The 21253-nt window shown below is 36.0% G+C and overlaps 1 protein-coding gene across 2 annotated transcripts; it reads left to right on the top strand.

Moving 5' to 3' along the window:
* Positions 1 to 416: 416 nt before the first annotated feature.
* On the top strand, positions 417 to 19421 carry LOC105183865 (fatty acid synthase-like). 2 transcript variants are annotated; one of them, XM_025302870.1, is made up of 6 exons: positions 417 to 503; positions 1272 to 1395; positions 3513 to 3739; positions 3851 to 4101; positions 4566 to 4797; positions 18981 to 19421. In XM_025302870.1, the coding sequence occupies exons 3-6, from the start codon at positions 3568 to 3570 to the stop codon at positions 19418 to 19420; spliced, it is 1095 nt and encodes a 364-aa protein (XP_025158655.1). In that variant the 5' UTR covers positions 417 to 503; positions 1272 to 1395; positions 3513 to 3567; the 3' UTR covers position 19421. The 2 variants fall into 2 exon arrangements, with proteins under 2 accessions (XP_025158655.1, XP_025158656.1); XM_025302871.1 differs by lacking the exon at positions 18981 to 19421 and adding an exon at positions 6967 to 8253.
* The last annotated feature ends 1832 nt before the right edge of the window (positions 19422 to 21253 follow it).

Genomic DNA, 21253 nt, shown 5'->3' on the forward strand with positions numbered 1-21253 from the left:
TTCTACGCTTGTGTGGGATGTATTCAATGTCGTAGCAATCTCTCGTACCGATTGGGATGGATTTAGTTCGATTATAGCCTTAATGTCAGATAGTAATGGCGGATTTCTCCACCGTGATAAAAAAAAGGTATTGCGGAAATTAAACTTTGTACATTTAATCGCGCAAAGTAGATAGAATAGAATTAGTTATTTAAATATACTCAGAACTTTTCTAATTCGTCACGTTATAAATTAAGATGCAAAGTACGTTAGACTCATTAACTAAACATTTTCGCAGAATCGAATAGACAATGAGTTCATAAATAAATATCGCACCTTTAACCTTTTCTAATGCACTTCTTTAATTTCCGTCATGACGCTATGTTTTTAAGAACGTATATAAGATGTGCGTGCAATATGAATTTAAGAACATTCTGTCGCGAGTGTTTCGTGACAGTGGTTTTATAATCATATCGGTTGGCTTTTCACGTCTTCTGATATCATCGTTGAAAACAATATTCATCGTAAGTATATACGCTTGATTATATCAAATAAATTATCGTAACAAAATGTCTATATAAAATATAAAAACCTAAAAGACTGACTTGTAATAGACTTCCGTTATACAGAGTATTAAAAACAGAAATAATACTTGTAACATTTTGCTACTTCATTTCTTTCCTGCTTTCCTTAAAATCTATCGCGCTGCCAAGCGATTAGTCGATTCGATGACATCTATATTTTATATTTTTTGTAATTTGTAAAAGAAAAGTATCTGAAGCTAATGTTTGAGGTTTTTATTGTAAACATGAAGGATTGCCTATTGCAACAAATCGCATTTGAGAAATACGGTCCACTTCTGATATTCCCCTTGCGAGTAAAAAGTCCTTAGTAAACACAAGCTAAAAAATCAACTACAATGTTAAGAACTACAAACGTTTTTCGATTTTGGTAACGCGAGTTATATGGGTGCTTCTATTGATTGCACGCGATGAATAAACAAACGAATATTTTATCATATCATTAATACTATTTTATTATTACTTTATTTCCAATAATTGTTCCATGTGTCCTTCTATTTTTACACTGCGTATTCGAACGTTTCTTTTTCATACGTAGAAGCGTGCAATCAGCTGAAGCTTTTTTTACACGTTTCTCGTCATCTTATCAAGGGTAATGCAAAAATTTTCATAGTTTTTGATAATGTTCTTTATTTAGTATTATCATAAATGATATAGTATCTTTAACCAAATATTTTCCAGCATTATTTATTACTTTTTGCCATCTTTCAGGCAAAAGATGAATGCCACGATAAATGAAGTCTGTTCTTAGAATGAATAAATTTATGGACTAATTGTTGCATTTTATCAACATTGCGAAATCGTGTGCCAAAAGGACTGAGCTACATAGAACGAAGTGAGTAAAAATCCGATGGGGTAATATCTGGAGAATATGCCGGGTGTGGTAAAACTTCCCATTGCAAATTACATTCCCATTGCATTAACACTAGTAAGACCGAGGCAGCTAATTTGGCTTCTCGCGAAATTCAAACTGCTATAACTTTTTTCAACTTTGTCTCCACGTGATATCCTTTTGTGACTTTTCATCATTTATCATATTCTTAATATTGGTATAAAAATTTTTCAATTATGTAAGATGGTTAAATTTTTATTTAATTGTTTACCTAAAAAGACTGTTAGAGCCAGTTTGATTCTCTTACATTTAATATTGCATTCTCACATGTTTTATGAGTTTATTTATAAGTTTTATGATTTTAAATAGATAAATAAATATTTGTATGTGCACCTATCAATTTGTTCGTTTGAAAAACAATTATATACATACATATGTACACATAGATATACATCTCGCCGTTGGCCAGTTCAGAGATTTTACAATATTTTGTTGCTATAAGTGCATGGATTATCTAATGTTAATAGGCACGAACATTATCTAGAAGGACCGTTGGAACCAATTTGGCTCTCTTATATCTAATGTTGCATTCTCACATGTTTTATGGATTTATTTATGTTTTATGACTTTAAATAGATAAATCAATATTTTCATATGTATCTATCTATTTGTTCGCTTGAAAAACAATTATATAATACATACATATGTACACATAGATATATATATAACATCTCGCCGTTGACCAGTTCATATTTTTTATAATAGTTTGGATTTTGTTGTTATAAATGCATGGATTATATACAAACAAGTTATGTATAAAACAAATCAAGAAGAATCTTTTTACAAAATCTCGCGGAAGAGTTAAATGCGCCATATGTTGCCCAAAGACGAAAGTCCCAAAATTTTAATACAACTGGAGAAGAAACTGAATCCGACGATGCTTTAGGCAAACGACCATTTTGTCAGATAAAAAAACTGCAAAATAAACCATAAAGTTGGAAAATGTTATTCGCGTAAAAAATTTGTATGCGGTAAATGTACGAAGAAAATTATGTACAAATGCCTTTTCTGTAGTACATAACGGCGTTGTACTTCACGTTTAGTTTTTCACTAAAGACTAAAAAAAATTCAATATAACTAACAATTTTTTGTTCAATAAGTTAATGATATTACTGTTAAAACTTTAAATTTTATAATTACCTATATGTTTAATTTCTTTCTATTTGTAATTTACGAAAAGGTATGCTTGGAGCCAAATTGGCTCTTACGATCTTTCTAAAGGAATCGTCAAATCCGGTCCTTCTAATGTTAAAGTTTACTAATGTTAAAGTTTACACTATTGCGCTAAAGTTTACTAATGTTAAAGTTTACACTATTGCGCTATAACACGCAATAAACGATTGAAACGCGATTTGGTGTACACACTCTTCGCGCGTTATCGACTGCAAGCGTTACTAGTACGTACCTTCTTGTGTTAGAAATTGGAAAAGGACAATTCCGACGACGACAACGTTTTTTATTAAGAAGTTTCACATTTTTCACTGTGCATCGTAATAATTCTGATCCTAGGATACGTAGCGCAAAAATAAAACTATTTTCATTATATAATTCGTCCCCAAGCTATCGATTAAGCTTAATGTGAAATCAATCCATTCAGCCGTTATTGAAATCCGATATCGGCGATATTTCCCAATTTAGACACGTCGCGTATAAATACATCCGCCTCGCCGTTGCTGCGCATGAACTTGGCGCGAGATACGACCGTGTCTCTGATTAACCCATTTGCATCCGCAAGCGGAATAATCCGCGCATAATGATCGTCACTTATTACTAGCTGCGGAATATTCCGCGAGCCACGACGTTCACTTATCAGCAACCGCGGAACAATACGTTCACGACGACGTTCACTCTTCGTCAATGATGTGCGTTAATGCGCGAAGATACAGGCCGACTGTCAGTTGAACGTTTCAGATTTCCGAAGTTAGTTGCATATTTAGAGCTGTGATGCAAATGGGTTAAATAAAATTCTCTCACGCGGGAAGATTGTTCGTAGATTGTAGATGGTAGATTCACTCAACACCTCTTTTGATCGTTATATTTGTTTCTGTCCGAAAAAGTAGAAAACATTTTGCACTCCGTCTTCTGTACGAAAAGATCTGTTAGTGGGACGAAAGTATGGAGGCTAGCGGAAGATATAACTCATATGTAAAAGTTCCTCCGAGTGAAGAAATTGTGATTTCCGGTATCGCTGGTCGGTTTCCTGAAACAAACAATATGAAGGAGTTGCAAGAAAATCTCTTGAACAAAGTGGATCTCGGTTCGGACGACAATCGACGGTGGAGTAATGGTAACCACACGAATTATAATACATACTAAGCAAAAGGCAAAAAGAAAAAATAATCGAAATTCAGCAGATTATATTCTTAGTACAGAACATGAACGTTTGGAATTTTTATAGTTTATTATGATATGCCAACTCGAATGGGGAAAGTTAATAATGCAGACAAGTTCGACGCGCAATACTTTAATATTTCACCTGAGGAGGCGCATGTTACCGATCCCATGTGCAGGATGTTGCTCGAGCACACCTACGAAGCGATTATCGACGCTGGAGTAAATCCTAAAGAATTGCGAGGGACAAAAACTGGTGTCTTCATAGGATCATGTTACTCTGAAGCGACCAACGAGATCCTTTATTACAAGACTGAAGTATAATACTTTATGATATTAAGGATATAAAAGCAGTTTTAAAACAGCCGAATATTACGGAAAAGAAACTTTTCGGAATAATAATATTACAAATAAACGTAATAATATTACAAATAAACGTTGTACCGTTCTCTTTCAAATATATATTTCTTGAAATATTATAACGGTAACTGTGGTCTTAGTTCCGAAATATTTGATCATGCCGGAACTTATTAAATATCCAATATAGAGAAATGATAAGAACGTTGCAAATATTAAACACTAGATAGTGTTACACGATTAGACGAGGCTATGAAAACAGTTAATTCACATTGACACACACATTGTTTGAGACTCTTTTGTATTATAACTAATAAAAAGTTTATTTTACATATACATAAGCGCGAACATATACATGTAGGGGGTAAGAAAAGTAAAGAAATAAGAGATAAAGACTAATATGAACGTAATTTACTTCCAATTAGGCAGCTGGATACCCAATTATTGGCTGCAGTAAATACTGGTTGGCGAACAGCATTTCTCACTGGCTCGGCCTTACCGCACCATCTTATACCGTGGACACAGCCTGCAGTTCAAGCCACTTCGCTATTGCAGAAGCTTACAGAATGGTACGAAGTGGAGAATGTGATGCAGCTATCGTGGGTGGTGTCAACCTATGTCTTCATCCTTATACATCGCTTCAGTTTTTTCAGCTCGGTAAGTGCTTGAACTTGAAAATATGATCATTCATTGTGAAGAGATTTGTGGCTTAAGTGCTATTCTCTCTAAATCTGAAACAGTGAATAGTCGTTGATTGTCTGTAAGTATTCACTAAATGCATTATTAGTGTCAGTATGTATTCGGTTGGCAACTAAGTAATTGCGGATTTTACTGACAAATGACGATAGTTGAATTTTTAGGTATATCTACGTATCCAAAAAGTCAAACCCATATTGCTGTTTGATAGTTGGTATTTCAATTAGCATTCAATAAAAAAATTCGATATCGATCGGTTGTGTAGTTTTTGTTTGCTGAAAAATTGTTCGGTTGAAAAATGGGAAAATAAAACGAGCATTTTCGTCATATTTTGCTTTTTTATTTTCGCAAAAGAAAAAACGCAACGCAAGCTCAAAAAAAGTTATATGCTGTGTATAGTGACAAAGCCTTAAAAGAACGATAGTATCAACATTGGTTTGCTAAATTTCGTTCTGGTGATTTTTCACTCAAAGATGAACAACGCTCTGGTCGTCCAGGCGAAGTTGATGTAGACCGAATCAAAGCAATAATCGACGTGGATCGTTATAGCACAACACGTGAGATTACAGAGAAGCTTGATGTATCATATACATGCATTGAAAAGTGTTTAAAATAACTTGGTTATGTAAAAACACTCGATTTATGGGTTCCTCATGAATTTAAAGAAATTCACTTAACACAATACATCTGCGATTTGCTTATGAACGTAACGAAAATGCCCCATTTTTGAAACGATTGATAACTGGCGATGAAAAATGGGTTGTTTACAACAATGTCAATCGAAAAAGATCGTGGAGACATTTTGTTGACATTTTACCCCGCAACCAAACGATCAATTCAAATGTATACATTTAACAACTAACCAAACTGAATGCAATTCAAGAAAAGCGACCAGAACTGGCAAATCGAAAAGTTGTATTGTATTCCACCATGACAATGCAAGGCCACATACTTTGGTTACTCGGCAAAAATTATTGGAGCATGGTTGGAATGTGTTGCCATATCCATCATATAGTTTTGACTTTGCACCATCAGATTGTTATTTATTTCGTTATTTGCGAAACTTCTTGAATGGTAAAAATTTCAATAATGATGATGTCAAATCGCACTTGGTTCAGTTTTTTACCGATAAAAGCCAGAAATTTATGAACGTGGAATTATGCTGCCTGACAGATGACAAAAGATCATTGATAAAAATGGACAATACATTACTGCATAAAGTTATTTCGTTCCATGAAAAAATTACCTTTTATTTTCTTTAAAAAAAACCGCAATTACTTAATTGCCAAACCAATATATCTGAAAATCAGTGAAATTCAGCTGGTAAAATAGTGAAACTTGGAAATGCTGAATGAGTCAGCGAAAGTATATTGATCTAATCAGTGAAAAATTTACCTATTGATTAGTGTAGAATATATTGCGCGAATAAAAGAATATCTGCAAAGATTTTGTTGTAATTATGATTAATTAGGGTCATTTATATAGCGAGAGCTATAGTTTAGTAATAATAGCAAAATTTTTTGTAATCATTATTAAAATTGTGTTCACTGCTAACACTGAAAGTCTATAGTACATGTAATATATGTTACATAGATTTTCAGGGCTAGCGATGAATTTTAAAACATAATTTTAGTAATAATTATAAAAAGATTTTGCTACTATTGCTAAATTATAACTTTTGCTATATAAATGATCTTAACCATCCATACTTAGGACAAAACTTTGTAACTAATTCCTTTTTCTATGTGTTTCTGATATGATATGATAACAAATGAATTATTATATTGAAATTGCAAAGCAAACTGACAGCTGATTAAAATATTACATTTTGCGATAAATATTATATTACATTATAACGATAAATTTCATAACAATAAATTAGATATTTAGATTATTAGATAAATAAGATTAGATTATTAGATATATTATATCGATAAATATAAATCAAAATTATTCTTTTCCACTGCTACTTAACTTTCCAATTTCCACGTTGCAAATATTAATATGTAAGGAAGTAACAATATTTGATGGATTAATATTAATTTGATAAATATAGCTTTCAAAGAAATTATAAAAATTTAAAAGTGAAAATGAATATAAAACGTGGAATATTTTATATAATTTAAATAGAGATCAAGTGCTACAATCGGAGTTGCTTAGCAACGGACACAGAAGATTAGAAAACCACCCGTCACCTTGGAATAAAAGTGTTTCTTTGTTTACTTTGGATGTATATAACATACAATTGCATGTTGCCATTTGTCTCAGTCATTAACTTCTCAGTATGACGAAAATTTGTTCTTTCCTATAAAACGAAAATATATAGCAATATTTTGTAATATATTGTTACAATACGTTCAAGCGTCGTTTTCCTCTCACTCACGATCTCCCGCGTAAATAGTAAGCAACACTCCCGTGAACAAATAACAAGAACTCTTTAATATAAACTAAGCTTTGTACAAAGCTTGCAAACAAGAACAATTATTCAGAGGAATCTCTCAACGTAATTTTACCGAGCCGCTCGATCGCTTCACAGAAAGTTACCCTTGCTGTCAACAACAACAACCACGGTAATAACGGTTGCTAAGATGAGCGCCGACACATTCCACGTTCGGCAAGACGTACATACGGGAACATTGTCCCCCGTCTCTTCAAATTGTCCTCCCGACAATTCTCCTAGGCAATGTCATTCTCTCCCTTGACTCCAGAGATCTTCATGACTCTTGTCCTACCCTGAGCTGCTGCTACAGGTTATCGGACTCCATGAATTTCTGATCTCAATCAAGGATTCTGAGGATCTTGATTCTTTGTCTTCAGAAGATCATTTCTATCCCTGTCCTCTAGGAGATGATCAGTCTCCAGGACCTTTTGGGCCAGTCTTCTTGTTCCGGTTTCCTTCAAAGCCTAAGAACTGCTAGCCCTCCTTGAACGCCATCCGAATCTCTTCTTTCGTCCTTCCAGTCTTGACGAAGTCTTCGGACAAAAAGGGGGGGAGTATAACTTCCCCGTGGTCCCTAATATCCTTAAAGGATTTCTTTTTGTCCCCGTCTCGGCATTTGCCCTCAATCCCGCGAAAAAAACCACGGGGCCCAAAAAACCGCGAGCGAGACGGTCTTCTTCCATTGGACGACTAACAAGCATATTCCCGAAAACTGTAAATTTTCAGCTTAATTTCCAATCCCATTTTCCTCTTTGAACGTCAAAACCACACCAAAACTTCAGAAGCACCCAAGACCATCCTGGCAACAAAAAAAATAGAATTAAGGGTTTATCTTTCCAAAAATAGAGCTATTCTATCTGAATGAACAACCTTTTGTCTATGCCTAGTCGATTTGCGAATTCCAAAAACTACCTCACTAAGCTGCCTGACAATCTCATAAGGCCCCTCCCAATTATTCTATAATTTCGGTGCCCTTCCCTTCCTTCTTTGAGGAATTTAAATAACCAAACTTTTTGTCTTATTTTGTCCTCCAGAACATCTTCCTGCAAAACTATTCGAGCTATTAAGCCTTCCTCACTGGATTCCTTTCTAGCTTCCACCTTATCACAATAATTGCAGCCATCATGGCAGAGAACATGGCCGTCTAGATAACCCATCTGCATTTTGATGCGGTATTCCCTTTCGATACACTATCCGGAAATCATACTGCTGCAATCTCTCTAACCATCGAGCTAGTTGTCCTTCCAATTCCCTAAAAGAAGTCAACCAATGTAAAGAATTATGATCAGTTCTAACCAAAAAATTCCTACCGTATAAATAATGATGGAAAGATTTTATAGAATTAACTATTGCTAATAACTCCCGACGGGTCACACAATAATTTCGTTCCGATTTATTTAAAACCTGACTAAAATATGCAATAACCCTTTCAACCCCATCTTGATTTTGTGACAAAACTGCTCCTATCCCGTGATTAGAAGCATCTGTATCCAAAATAAACTCTCCCGTTTTAGAAGGGAAACTGAGCACCGGAGAAGAAATTAGAACCTGCTTAAGACCATCAAAAACTTCCTGACTTGACTTTGTCCAAATAAATTTTTCCTGACTTTCAGTCAATTTATAAAGAGGCTTTGCTAATGTTGAAAATCTCTTAATAAATTTCCGATAATAAGAACAGAATCCCAAAAAATTCCGAACTTGCTTCTTGCTCTGAGGAATCGGCCAGTCTTTTACCGCAGAAATCTCTTCAGGATCTGTAGTCACCCCTTCCTTAGAAATAATGTAAGCCAAATACCTACCTTTTTTTACTAAAGAAAGAACACTTTTTAGGATTAATTTTCAAATTAGCCTTACTTAAACAAATAAATATTTCTCGTAAGTTTTTCAACATTTCTTCAAAAGTTTTGCCAAAAATAATAACATTATCTAGATAAACCAAACAAATTTTATGAAGCACCTCCCGAAGAACCTTTTCCATTAATCTTTCAAACATAGCCGGTGCATTACAAAGACCGAATGGCGTCACTGTAAACTGTCACAAACCATTTCCAATCGAAAATGCAGTCCTTTCCCTATCTGAAGGACGAATCCCAACTTGCCAATAACCACTCTTAAGGTCTAGGGTACTGAACCAAGAATTACCTGAAAGCTGATCAAGGGTATCATCCATCCTTGGTAAAGGATAACAGTCTTTAATAGTAACTGCATTCAGTTCTCTATAATCTACACAAAACCTAAGCAAACCATCCCTCTTCCTAACCATGACCGCAGGAGAAACCCAAGAACTTTGCGATTCCTCTATAATACCCTGACGTTTCATATCCTCAATAATTGATTCTACCTCCTGACGCATATGAATTGGAATTCGCCTAGGAATTTGCTTAATTGGCCTAGCTCCAGAAACATCGATAGAATGCTCCAAAATTTTACAGTTCCCAGCAGAAACGTCTTCTGCAAAAATGTCTTGAAAATCGCCTAAGAAAGAAGCAAAGATCTTCCTCCTTCTGCGGAACATCCAATCCTTCCGAACTATTTTCACAAAGCTCCTGCGGAAAAATCGGAACCTTACTCTCCGAAATTACACGAGAACAAATAAACATCTCCCTTTCCGGTCGGATCTTGCTAGTAAATTCTTTTTCAAAAATTTCTCCAAATTGAAACTTCTTTAAAAAGTCGACATCTAAAATACAATCATCAGAAATGTCAGCTACAAAGAAAGGAAATTCTACTTTATGCCTACCTACATCTACTCTTGCAAGCACTTTATAATGCACTCTTAATTACCTCTTCCCCAGTCGGATATCTTAGAAAATAATTTCTAACTGGAAAACGCTATGTATAAATTTTTACCAATTTTCTACTAAATAAAGAAATATCGGAACCTGTATCAATTCTAAAATTACACACCTCTCCATCTGTTTCATATGGAAGAAGCGAGTGCGTGAACTCTGTGTATAAAAACAAACTCTCGAGATAATCTAAATTTCACGTTTCTGGAAGTTTCTCGAGAGGATGCCTTGATTTGCAAGAAGTGCTTCCAAATAGTGCTAATATCGACGCTTCGATGTCACATTCCGAATTGTTGTTGTTCCATTTCTTATGAACAGCTAACATGTATGTAAACTAGTTGGCCGAGCCTAGCTCGTGTAAATTCGTCAAAACAATAGCATCCAATGCTGATTGGAATACTGATTAAAAACTCGAGCACAAGACATTGTTTTCTTTCATGTGACATCGAAGGACGGTCGTATTCGTTACTCTTCAAGTCTGAACGTGAATCCAGATTAAACCAATCCCGCTCGAACACGGTTGGTTTTTCGCGAACTATAAATATTAAGGCTAAGGCGATCCGAGGAGACAACGTCGTCATTCTTTACACAAGTCCGGTACACCGCAGCACTAAGTTAAGTGTCTCCCACTCTCTATACGGATTCTCGCAAGAGACTCACTTTTTTGTTGATTATTAAACGAGCTGTTTTTAAGAAAACAAATCTAGTGATTTGAAACTCCTGTACCGTATCCAAACGCATTTTATCGCAACTTTCTGTCGCGTGGGAATCAGCGACATTTTATTGCACGTGTCTAACGTTCACCACTTTGCAACCGATCAACGAAGAGCTTCTGTTTCAACGCAGCGAAGAAGCCCATTATCATCATTAAATTCGAGGCAAGAAGATAACGTCTGATACACCATCCACTAAACCCTTGTAACAAAAAGAACTTTCTTTCCCAACAACTCTACCATTCCTAAAAGAAAAATTATATTTATTTTTATTCAGTCTTTTGACGGGGATACATTTACTAATAGTCGAGCTCCTCCCACTCAGCTCGACCCAAACCAAGTTTCCCTTCTCCTTATGACCTAATGAAGGACACTCTGACCGAAAATGCCCACTTGCGCCACATTGCCAGCATTCTTTCCCACTAAGTCGCTTACCACGATTATCCCGCAAATTCCCTTGCTGTTCCCCAAAGATTCCTTCGAAACCCTTTATCTGCTTATTCTTTACTCTATCGAAATTTTTATTTTTCCTTGAAAAATTATTGACGTTCTTAAAGTTATTCCGGTACCCCCTTTCGAAACTATTTCTCTGGATAGTTTTTATTGCTATACTTCTCTCAACGGCCGATCTTAATGAATTTACCCCTTCTGCCTGTAACGTTTGTTTAACAAAATCGTCCGACAAGGCAGAAATGAATTGCGCGCATGCTATTTGATTCGCACCGCGAATCACACTCCGCATACGCTAAACGTGCCAACCGTTCAATCTCATTTCCAAGAGACGCGTAATCCTCATTGAATTTTTGTTTTCGATTAGTGAACTGTAAATAATATGACTGAGCCGAGAGCCCCTCTCCAAAAAGTAATTCTAATTTCGCCTTAATCTCCAAAAACGAAATCGCTCCGATTTCCATGTTCCCGTCAAGAATTGAGCGTACCTTTCCTCGAAGACACGAAACAAGAGCCACAGTCTTGGCCGAATCGCTTCAACCATTTGAATGCGCAATTAAATCAAACTGCGTCATAAATTCATGAAGAGGAACGCTTCCGTCATAAATATCCGTTTTTAATTTAAACCCGAGATCTAATTGCATACTACCTACCGGATAACTAACTTCATTCGGAAAAATATTATTAGAAGAACTTAGCTGGATCAAACGCTCCTCTAAATACTTCAGCGCTTCGTCCCGCTGAAGAAGCTGCGACTGGAATTCGGCCTCTCGTGCCTGCTGCCGCTGCCTTTCCTCGCGTAACGAGTTCAGCTCCTCACGTATGGCCCGCAACATTTCCACTTCACTTGGCTGCTCCGGCGTCATTACACGAGGCCTCTTTCTTAACCGTTTGAGTCCCAAGCAGCGCGATCGCGCTGTTCAGATTTTATGTCGAGAAAACCCAGTACATTTCGATCATTGTGGACAACTGACGGTGCGTTACCGATTGTCGAAGTCGCGCGCTCAGATTTACTGAAGCAAGTATATCACACCGATCCTTTTAATGTAAATAGTACATTTTATAATAGGTAGAATAATACTATAATAATGCAATAATACATTACAAAATAAAAATTTTTATTTCATTGTTATCTTCTCAATAATTTTTATCGAACAAAACTTGAAATATTTATAAATTTACAGTACGCATATGTAATAATACAGATGTATTTTATAAAATAACGAATTACAAATTAACAATATTTTTGTGTTATGAACAAATAATTTAAATGGAGAGTAACAATTATAATTTGTAACATCGGTGTTTATCAAAACATGTTGGATGGATTCCTTTTGCTCCGTTGCTCCGTTGCTTCGTCTAATCATTTTGAAACACACAATTATTAACAATGAGAAACACTTACGCAAGAATACGTCCGATCGCTTTGCAAACTACAATAAATGTGACAGAGCGATGAGAAAAAGACGAGAATCGCGTTACCTAACAAATACAAGAAGCGGTATTGGTCCGATTGGGATTCATCGATGTAAAATAAACAAAGCGCTATCGGGCTGCTTGGTATTTCTCGACCTAAAATAAAACAAGCGCTATCGCGCTGCTTGGGTCTTTTCATACTCATTTATAGAAAGCGCGGTTGCGCTGTTTGGGATTCTTCGACAGTGTTTTTTCAATACCCCCTGGGACTCAAACGGTTAATTGTATTCCTGACACAGACGCCGTTGACGCGTCACCGGAATTCATCCCGCACGAGCCCCCAAAATGTTACGTTCAAGCGTCGTTTTCCTCTCACTCACGATCTCCCGCGTAAATAGTAAGCAACACTCCCGTGAACAAATAATAAGAACTCTTTAATATAAACAAAACTTTGTACAAGGCTTGCAAACAAGAACAATTATTCAAAGGAAACTTGTAACATCCAAGTACATCCAAGCGATCGTATCGTTACGCTGACTGCCGCTGAACATCACGCGGTCAGCTGAGCGCGCACTCCTCGACCCGCGCTGTCTTCAAGCCGTTCGAAGCGCTCACCCGAGTCTAGCCGAAGACCCGGCAGCAACGCTCGGGAGCGATCGGCCGCCGAGCCGAACTCGCGGCGCCGCCGAGACGATACTCGGCGAACGCCGCATAATCACGATTAATCCCGATCAAAATCGGATTAATCAGCGAAAGGAACCGAAGACGAGACAAGACGAGTATATAATCTCGACAGTTTTTGACAAGAGGACAGTTTTTGGAGAGTCTTCGAAGAGTCTGAGGAGATTCATCGTCTAGGAATAGCCGTCAGAAAGTCTGCAAAGCGCCTCCAGAAGATCGAAAGTTTCGAGTAAGTAATCTAACAGACACACATACACACACACCAAGAAAACCGACGACTAATTATTCACCTTCTTCTAATAAAATCTCTGTGCGCGATTCGCTGCCAACGATCGCAACGCAGGGTCGGGTCAATAAAGAGAGCGAACCCGGAGGCGCGAATGTTACAAACTCTCAACGTAATTTTACCGAACCGCTCGATCGCTCCACAGAAAGTTACCCTTGCTGTCAACAACAACAACAACCGTAACAACGGTTGCTAAGATGAGCGCCTACACATTCCACGTTCGGCAAGACGTATATACGGGAGCATAACAATATCCTTCTTATCATAGACACATAGCAACAAAAAGTTTAAAAACTTACTAGCGAAATCTTTATGAGATGAGTGTTTGATACTTCGGCATTAATAGTCAGAATATTTACAGCTTCTTTTTGTAACTGAGATGAAGAGGAAATTACTTTAAAAAAAAACATCATCTAATTAAAATGAAAGAAAATGACAGAACTATTCACTATTTTCCTGCCATTACTTTTTTTTTTCGTTTTTTCTTTTATTATTTTTTCTCAAATTCGATGGAAGCAAGAAAATACTAAGAACGATCAGAGTTTGTAAAGCATTTGATAATAAAAGGTACTGTAAAAAATTTTACTTTTCAGTCAGAACTACACTGACCAATAAGTAGATTTAAGAGTAAATAGAAACAATTTATTCTTTCGAATCATCTACCATTATGAACAGAAAGATCGTTAGTCCTCCTCATGATATCTGGCCTGTACTATGTAGCATAAGTAACAATTTTATTAGTATAAAAGGAAAAAAATTTTGCTAAAAAAGTTGTCCACATAATTTGGGTAAATACCAATGAAATCTTGTTCTATCTAAAAAATAAACAAACCATAATCTGCATTTCTTTTCTGAAATTGAAACTTTCTTCACTCTGGTAGTCTAGAAGGCGTAAATATCTTTTAAAAATACTTGATATAATAGGGCCAGGTTATATTGAGTTGTTCAAAATATTACGTCCTGGAGGAGGAACGCAACTTGATGCTTGCTTTCACAAGCTCCGACGTACTCGCAAGTCTGCGGTGCAGATCAAGGATCGGAATGACCCCTTTATCTGGCGCGGACGTACGTTGGTGGTCCTTTATTTAGGTCAAGAAATTGAATCCCTTTACCTGGGATAGGACCGTGAGCGACAGTTGAGGGAAGGGAGAATTTTTATTGTGAATAATTAGTTGGAAAACGTGATTGGCTTACAATTACAAATAACTTGTTTTATTGATGATTAGACGGAAGTTCACAATGAAATAAAATTTGTAAGATTTTATAATATGTACGTATACATATATGTATAACAATCGCGGTCTGAGCAAAATTCCGTGTTCGTTATGTCTGATTGAGATCGAGAAGATTGGGCCACTGACACCGAATTTCACAATCACAAGGAGGAATGCTAAGGGGGATAGAGAACAGGAAGAAAAAGAAAAGGAAAAGAAAAGAGAGAGAAGAAAAGAAGAAAAATGAAAAGGAAAGAGATCACTCAGGTAAAAAAAAGAAAATAAATAACTTACTGCTAGATCTATGCTATTTGTCGGAAATGAAGAGTGTAATTGCTGTGTCTGTGAGGATGGACTCAAGTTTTGCGCCAAGAATAGGAAGCTGGTTTCCGCTGGATTGCTCACGATGGTCCAAAAATGCACGAGATCGTTGCACAGAATAATTAACAACTGGAATAAATACTGATCTGTCTAAGCCACTAGTAGGCTAGATTGTTAGGAGACCCTGAAGGGGTGCTGAAGAGAAGTTTCTGTCCCGGCTGCGGGTCGGTCGAGAAGTGTCTTGGCCTTTTGGCTTTTATCAAAACGTTAGCTCGGTTGAGAGAGTGGGGTTTTAGGGAATTGTTTCGGAAATTTAATTTTAATGCCCAAATATGGTCATAGGACTGTGCTTCGAATGTTTTTTAGAGGTGGGGTTAAGAATACGTTGCAGTGTCTTTAAGATAATTTTGTAGGAGATGCATGTGGCAATAAGAGGATTTCGAGAGTCTTTTGTTAAAAAAAAAACGTGGCAGCAATCTTGAAAAGAAAATATCGATATTTCTAAGAAGGATGTCGCGATACTGTTTTCGTTGACTAAGCGCGTGGGAAACAAGATCGGAGTTGGTTCAAGATTGTTAATATTTCCGGAGCATCGAAACTTCCAGAGATCGCGTCGTGTGGTAACATGCCTGAGCGTATCCGGTCATATAATAAGTAATAATAAATTCAATTTCCCTTATTTATAAAAGAAGTCTAGAATACGCGGAGTCCGCAAGACGTAACAAAAAATTCATTGTTTTTTCTGTTTTTTCTAGTGACTTTCAAGACCGTTTATTTTATACAAAGAATAAAAATTAAGCAATGATATTGCCCTTTTCGTTCAATGACCTTCTGCCATCTTTCGGTAAACTTCATAATTCCATTCTCGAAAAATTTCCTATCTGTATTAACCCATTAACGCCCAAAAGTCCTAAAATATTAGCCTTATTTGCAACTGTATTTTGCGTAGAGAGACATATTATATAAGGTTAAAATAGCATTTCCTTATGTTGTTGGGGTCGTTCTACAAGATTCCGGTATCAGAATTCGTTTAGATTTACAATAAAATTAAATATGGCGGAATTTTTGGGAAAAAGTCGTGAAAGATCGACAATTTTATTTTTTAAACTTGATTTCGTTTCAAAAACGTTACTTTGATACAGATACAAGTGTACATCTTGTCTCAAAAATGTTGCACTTTCAAGGTATGCATTGGTGAAAATGTGAATTCAAGATGGCTGCCTCAAAATGATGGTTTGAGCGAAAAAACTTAAAAAATAATTTATTTTTAGAATAACTCCGCAAAATCCAAGTATTTAACATCAATTTAGTATCAAACTTGTGTGTGGTCGAGAGTTATCATGATGAAAGACTATTGCGATTTCTCAATTCTGACCGCTTTTCTGCTATTGCTTCGTTCAATTTGTCGAACTGTTGATAGTCCGAATTGATCGTAACATTTCTTGGTAAAAGATCGAAAAACACCACATCCTTCCAATCCCACCAGATTGAGAGCTTCATCTTTCTTTGGTGGGTGTCTGCTTTATATGTGCTTTGAGCTGGCTCATCGCGCTTGCTCCACGATCGCTTTCGCTTCACATTGTTGTGTACAATCCATTCTTCATCGTTAGTAATTATGCGTTTCAGAAATGAGTCGTTTCAGAAATGTTCACGTTTCAGAAGTTGATCTCAGATGTCTATGCGTTTTATGAGTTGAACTTCTTTCAATTCGTGCGGGACCCAAATATCAAGCTTACTGACGTAATCAAGTTGTTTCAAATGAACCGAGCTCACAAATGGGAGAACGTTGCTTCAATTAATGCTTTTAATTTATCATCATCAACCTCCGATGACCGACCTGAGCGAGGTGCATCTTTCACGCTGTAGTCATCAGACGAAAAACTAACAAACCAATATTGACAATGGCGTTCTTTTAGGGCTTCGTCACCATAAACTTTACACAACTTCTCACAAGCCTGCACAGCGTTCTTTCCTTTTCGGAAGTAATAAAATAAAACTTGGCGAAAATGCTCGTGTTGTTTCTTTATTTTCAAAACGTTATAGAAAGAATAATTGTTGATCGATTCGCGCACCTTTTTCCTTGATGGAAGTTATAAGTGTTAGCTGTCAAATGCGCATGGGTTCATGAATTTATACATGCGTTCAATATATTAAATATATAACTAAAGCCATCTATCGGAAATAAACGCAATGATTTTTTGAACCAATACAATCCATTGTTTTCTATTTTGAAAAGCTTCCTCAAGACAGTTTTTGGTTGATTCTTCATTGCCCTCGGATAGCAACTTATGTCTCATCTACGATACCTGGAACCAAAATACAAAATACAAATCAGAATAATTATATCGCATGCTTAAACAAATTTTATTTAAAAGCAGAGTTTCCAAGATACATTGATTGCACAATACACCCGAACCATTCCTTCCAAAAGAGATTCATGGATGGATACTATGTCACTACTTGAAATTCTAGTACTTTCCCTTATGTATTATGCTTTGCTCTTTATTGCTGTTCTGGAGTATTTCTTCTTTGTAGAAGAAAGTCCATAATCAATATTTAATGATGTTTGCTTAGTTTTGGAACTATAGTAATGTTCTTAAAAATATTGCATTGGATATTAATAATGAATATTATTAATGTATGATGAGAAATATGTCATAATATGACTGAATATCGTCCTTTTTAATTTATATCCTTTATATTTTATCACATTACTTTTTAGTAGGGAGAATTCAGAAACAATGGTGCACAAGAGATATTTTTATTTCTTCCGGATAGCCAAAACAAAATGCTATTATATTTTACGCACTATTATGATAGAGATCGAATCATGAATTATGAAATATCTACTTACTAATTACCATTTTGTGCTGAAATAAAATAATGATACACACGAGAGCTTTCCTATCACGTTGTTAAGGTTTGTTCAGACAAACTTGCCTAGTTACGTAACCATATGTATAAAAAAAAACGAATCAATTACATTTATATAAAAAGAACAATTTGGATAATTTTTGTTTATCTATATGATTATATAACTATTCAAAACTATCTGACTTAACTTGAAGTGGACAGAGAGATTGAAATCTCGGGCCCATAGTTAAATGAAGAAGAAAACTTATCTGATAGTTCTTATATAATCTAATTTTGATTGGTACATGCATGCAATATATACTGCATAAGAACATGCGAATATTAGTTTTTATTTCTATAATGTAAAAACTTTACTTATCAACTTACCAATAATGAAGATAGTATAAATCTCTTTACTGGTCCAATAAACAAATTGACCGCAAATTTGCAGCAATTTCAATGAAAACCCCATATTAAAACCATAGCCATCTGTGTCTACATTCAACTCGTTTTGGGGTCAAGGACTGCTGCCGGGTAACTTGCGGCAAGCTCTGTTGCGTATTTGGCGGCAGTTTGGAAACAGAATTTGATAATACAGATCCTGCGTCAAATTTGTTACCAATCTGCCATCAAAAATTCATAGTAAACTTTGCTCGAAATTTGTTCGCACAGGTTTGGCTATCTGGGTGATATTGAACTTATATAAATTGATACATAAGATTGATAAGATAATGAAAAGTCATTGCGTGCTTTTGGGGATCATTAAGAAATAAAAATGAATAACGATGTACCGCTAATGAATCAATGAATTTTACTGGCCTTGCTGATTGCGTAGCACGTTTGGCACTGTTTCACTGATTCGTTAGTGATGTCAGATGTCATTGATGGAATCAATAACTTATTCACTGATTTAAGTATAGAAAATAATGACGATAACCCAACAAAAGAATACTTTATTGTTAGTCGATTGAACAATTTCAGGAGTCCTCTCCGCTGATGGTTATTGCAAGCCTTTCGATGCTACCGGTGCCGGTTATATGCGCAGTGAAACAATCACAGTAGTGTACCTGCAGAAAGCAAAGAATGCGAAACGAATTTATGCTACTCTAATCTACTCTAAAACTAATTGCGATGGTTGGAAGCCAGAGGGGATTACGTTTCCTTCATTGAGCATACAAAAGGAATTATTGAAAGACTTTTATGATGACTGCGGCATCACACCCGAAGAGCTGTACTACTTAGAGGCCCACGGCACTGGTACTTTAGCAGGAGATCCGATAGAAATTAATGCCATTGATCAGGTTTTATGTTCAAAGAGAACTACTCCTTTGTTGGTGGGCTCGGTGAAGTCAAATCTCGGGCATTCGGAACCTGCTAGTGGTCTTTGTCAAATAGCTAAAGTACGTATTTTAATGCTTTAACTGGCGGAAACTCAATACTACACAAAAAATAATACAAACTAGTGAAGGATATAACACTATATTTTGATATTTTTGGTAGTTTGATATTTTTGAAATTGAACGTTCAGAGTTTTGGAGTCACTCTATCCAATGGTGCACTTAAAAATTTCAGATGATGAACTTAATAACATGGATGACTTAATATTAAAAAAGATGTGTGATAATATATTCTCTATATAAAAACTTTGAATGCAAATCACTTTTTAAATAATAAAGTTTAAAATAAAAATACAAGAAAGCAAATCTACAAACAAATATAAATGACCGAAATTTTAATCACATACCATATAACTTATCATCATAAATTATACTGATTCGTTACTTTGGTATTTTATTTCTTACAATTTATAGACTTTAGATAAAAACTTTTCTACTTGAAAGTAGAAGTATTTTCAATATTTAATTTTTTTCATATACATGTCCAGTTTTATTAGGTGTGCGAATTAATTTGGTCCGTTTTTTTCTTCCAAAAAAGACTTTAGTATGAAAAAACATGAAAAAGTACACTAATTAAAATATTTGCCATCGCTTGCTATTATTTTTTCCCATCTGTCTGGCAATTGTTGCATTCCGACGGAAAAACGACTCATCCTTCGAAGCGATGCATTCATTGAGCCATTTCTCTATTTCTTCATAATTGTTGAAGTGATGGTCCGAAAACCCGTGTGCCATCGATCCGAACAAGTGATAATCGGATGGAGCAATGTTTGGTGAATACGGCGGGTGAGATAAAACGTCCCAGCCAAGTGCTTCCAAGGTGGCCTTCACAATCTTTCCAACATGTGGCCGAGCGTTATCGTGCTGGAAGATCACTTTGTCGCGTCTCTTTGCATATTCCGCCCGCTTATTCTTTAATGCGTTGTCTAAACGGATCAATTGTTGTTGATAAAGTTCGGCAGTGATGGTTTGGCTCTGTTTTAAGTTTTAAGTTCATGATACACTACACCCTTCTAGTCCCTCCATATACAGAGCATTACTTTCTTGCCGTGAATATTCCGCTTTGTGGTATCGATGTGGATGGTTTTCCTGGGTCGCTAGTGGATTTCCTTCGTTTGGGATTATCGAAATATATCCACTTTTCGTCTCCAGTCACAATACGATGCAAAAAACCTTTTGTTTTTTGTCTGGCAAGCAAGATTTCAGACATGACTTTTCGCCTCTCGATGCCTCTTTCTTTCAGTTCTTTCGTATGGCACCCATCTTCCTTCTTTGTAAATCTTTCCCATGGCTGCCAAACGCACAGAAATTGTTGATCGATCAACATTCAACAATTGCGCGAGCTCATGTTACGATTGACACAGATCTTCATCGATTAGCGCCTGCAATTCCTCGAACTTCTTCGGCTGACCTGGACGAGATTTGTCATCAACACTGAAATCATCACTTTTGAAACGTCGAAACATTCTCTGCATGATTTATCGGTGGGAGCACTTTCACCATAAGCTTCTACGAGCATTCGATGAGCTTCAACGGCTGTTTTCTTCAAATGAAAACAGAAAATGAGAACTTCCTGGAAATGATGCTTTTTTGGCTCGAAATTCGACATTTTCGAATCATATAAACACGATATTATTGTTACAAATCCAAACATTTATCAACTGAATATTATTGCCAGATATCGTAACTAAAAAATAAAGTCTTTTGCAGACATTAGAGATTAAAAAATTACATAGTATAGCAATTGATCGCCAGATGGACCGAATTAATTCACACACCTAATATTTTGATATCATAAAATGGTCGTTTTAAACGCTGTATTGACTTCACCGCTTGGAATTTGAAAAGTTTTGTCTT

The sequence above is a fragment of the Harpegnathos saltator genome, unplaced genomic scaffold (assembly GCF_003227715.2).
Source record: "Harpegnathos saltator strain DR-91 unplaced genomic scaffold, Hsal_v8.6 scaffold517, whole genome shotgun sequence".
In the NCBI taxonomy this organism is placed as follows: Eukaryota; Metazoa; Arthropoda; class Insecta; order Hymenoptera; family Formicidae; genus Harpegnathos; species Harpegnathos saltator.

Bases quoted from the DNA above. Each gene is read 5' to 3' on its own strand.
- LOC105183865 (XM_025302870.1), top strand. From the start codon at position 3,568: ATGGAGGCTAGCGGAAGATATAACTCATATGTAAAAGTTCCTCCGAGT. The intron at 3,740-3,850 runs GTAACCACACGA...GAATTTTTATAG, and splicing joins CAATCGACGGTGGAGTAATG to TTTATTATGATATGCCAACT. The intron at 4,798-18,980 runs GTAAGTGCTTGA...GAACAATTTCAG, and splicing joins GCTTCAGTTTTTTCAGCTCG to GAGTCCTCTCCGCTGATGGT.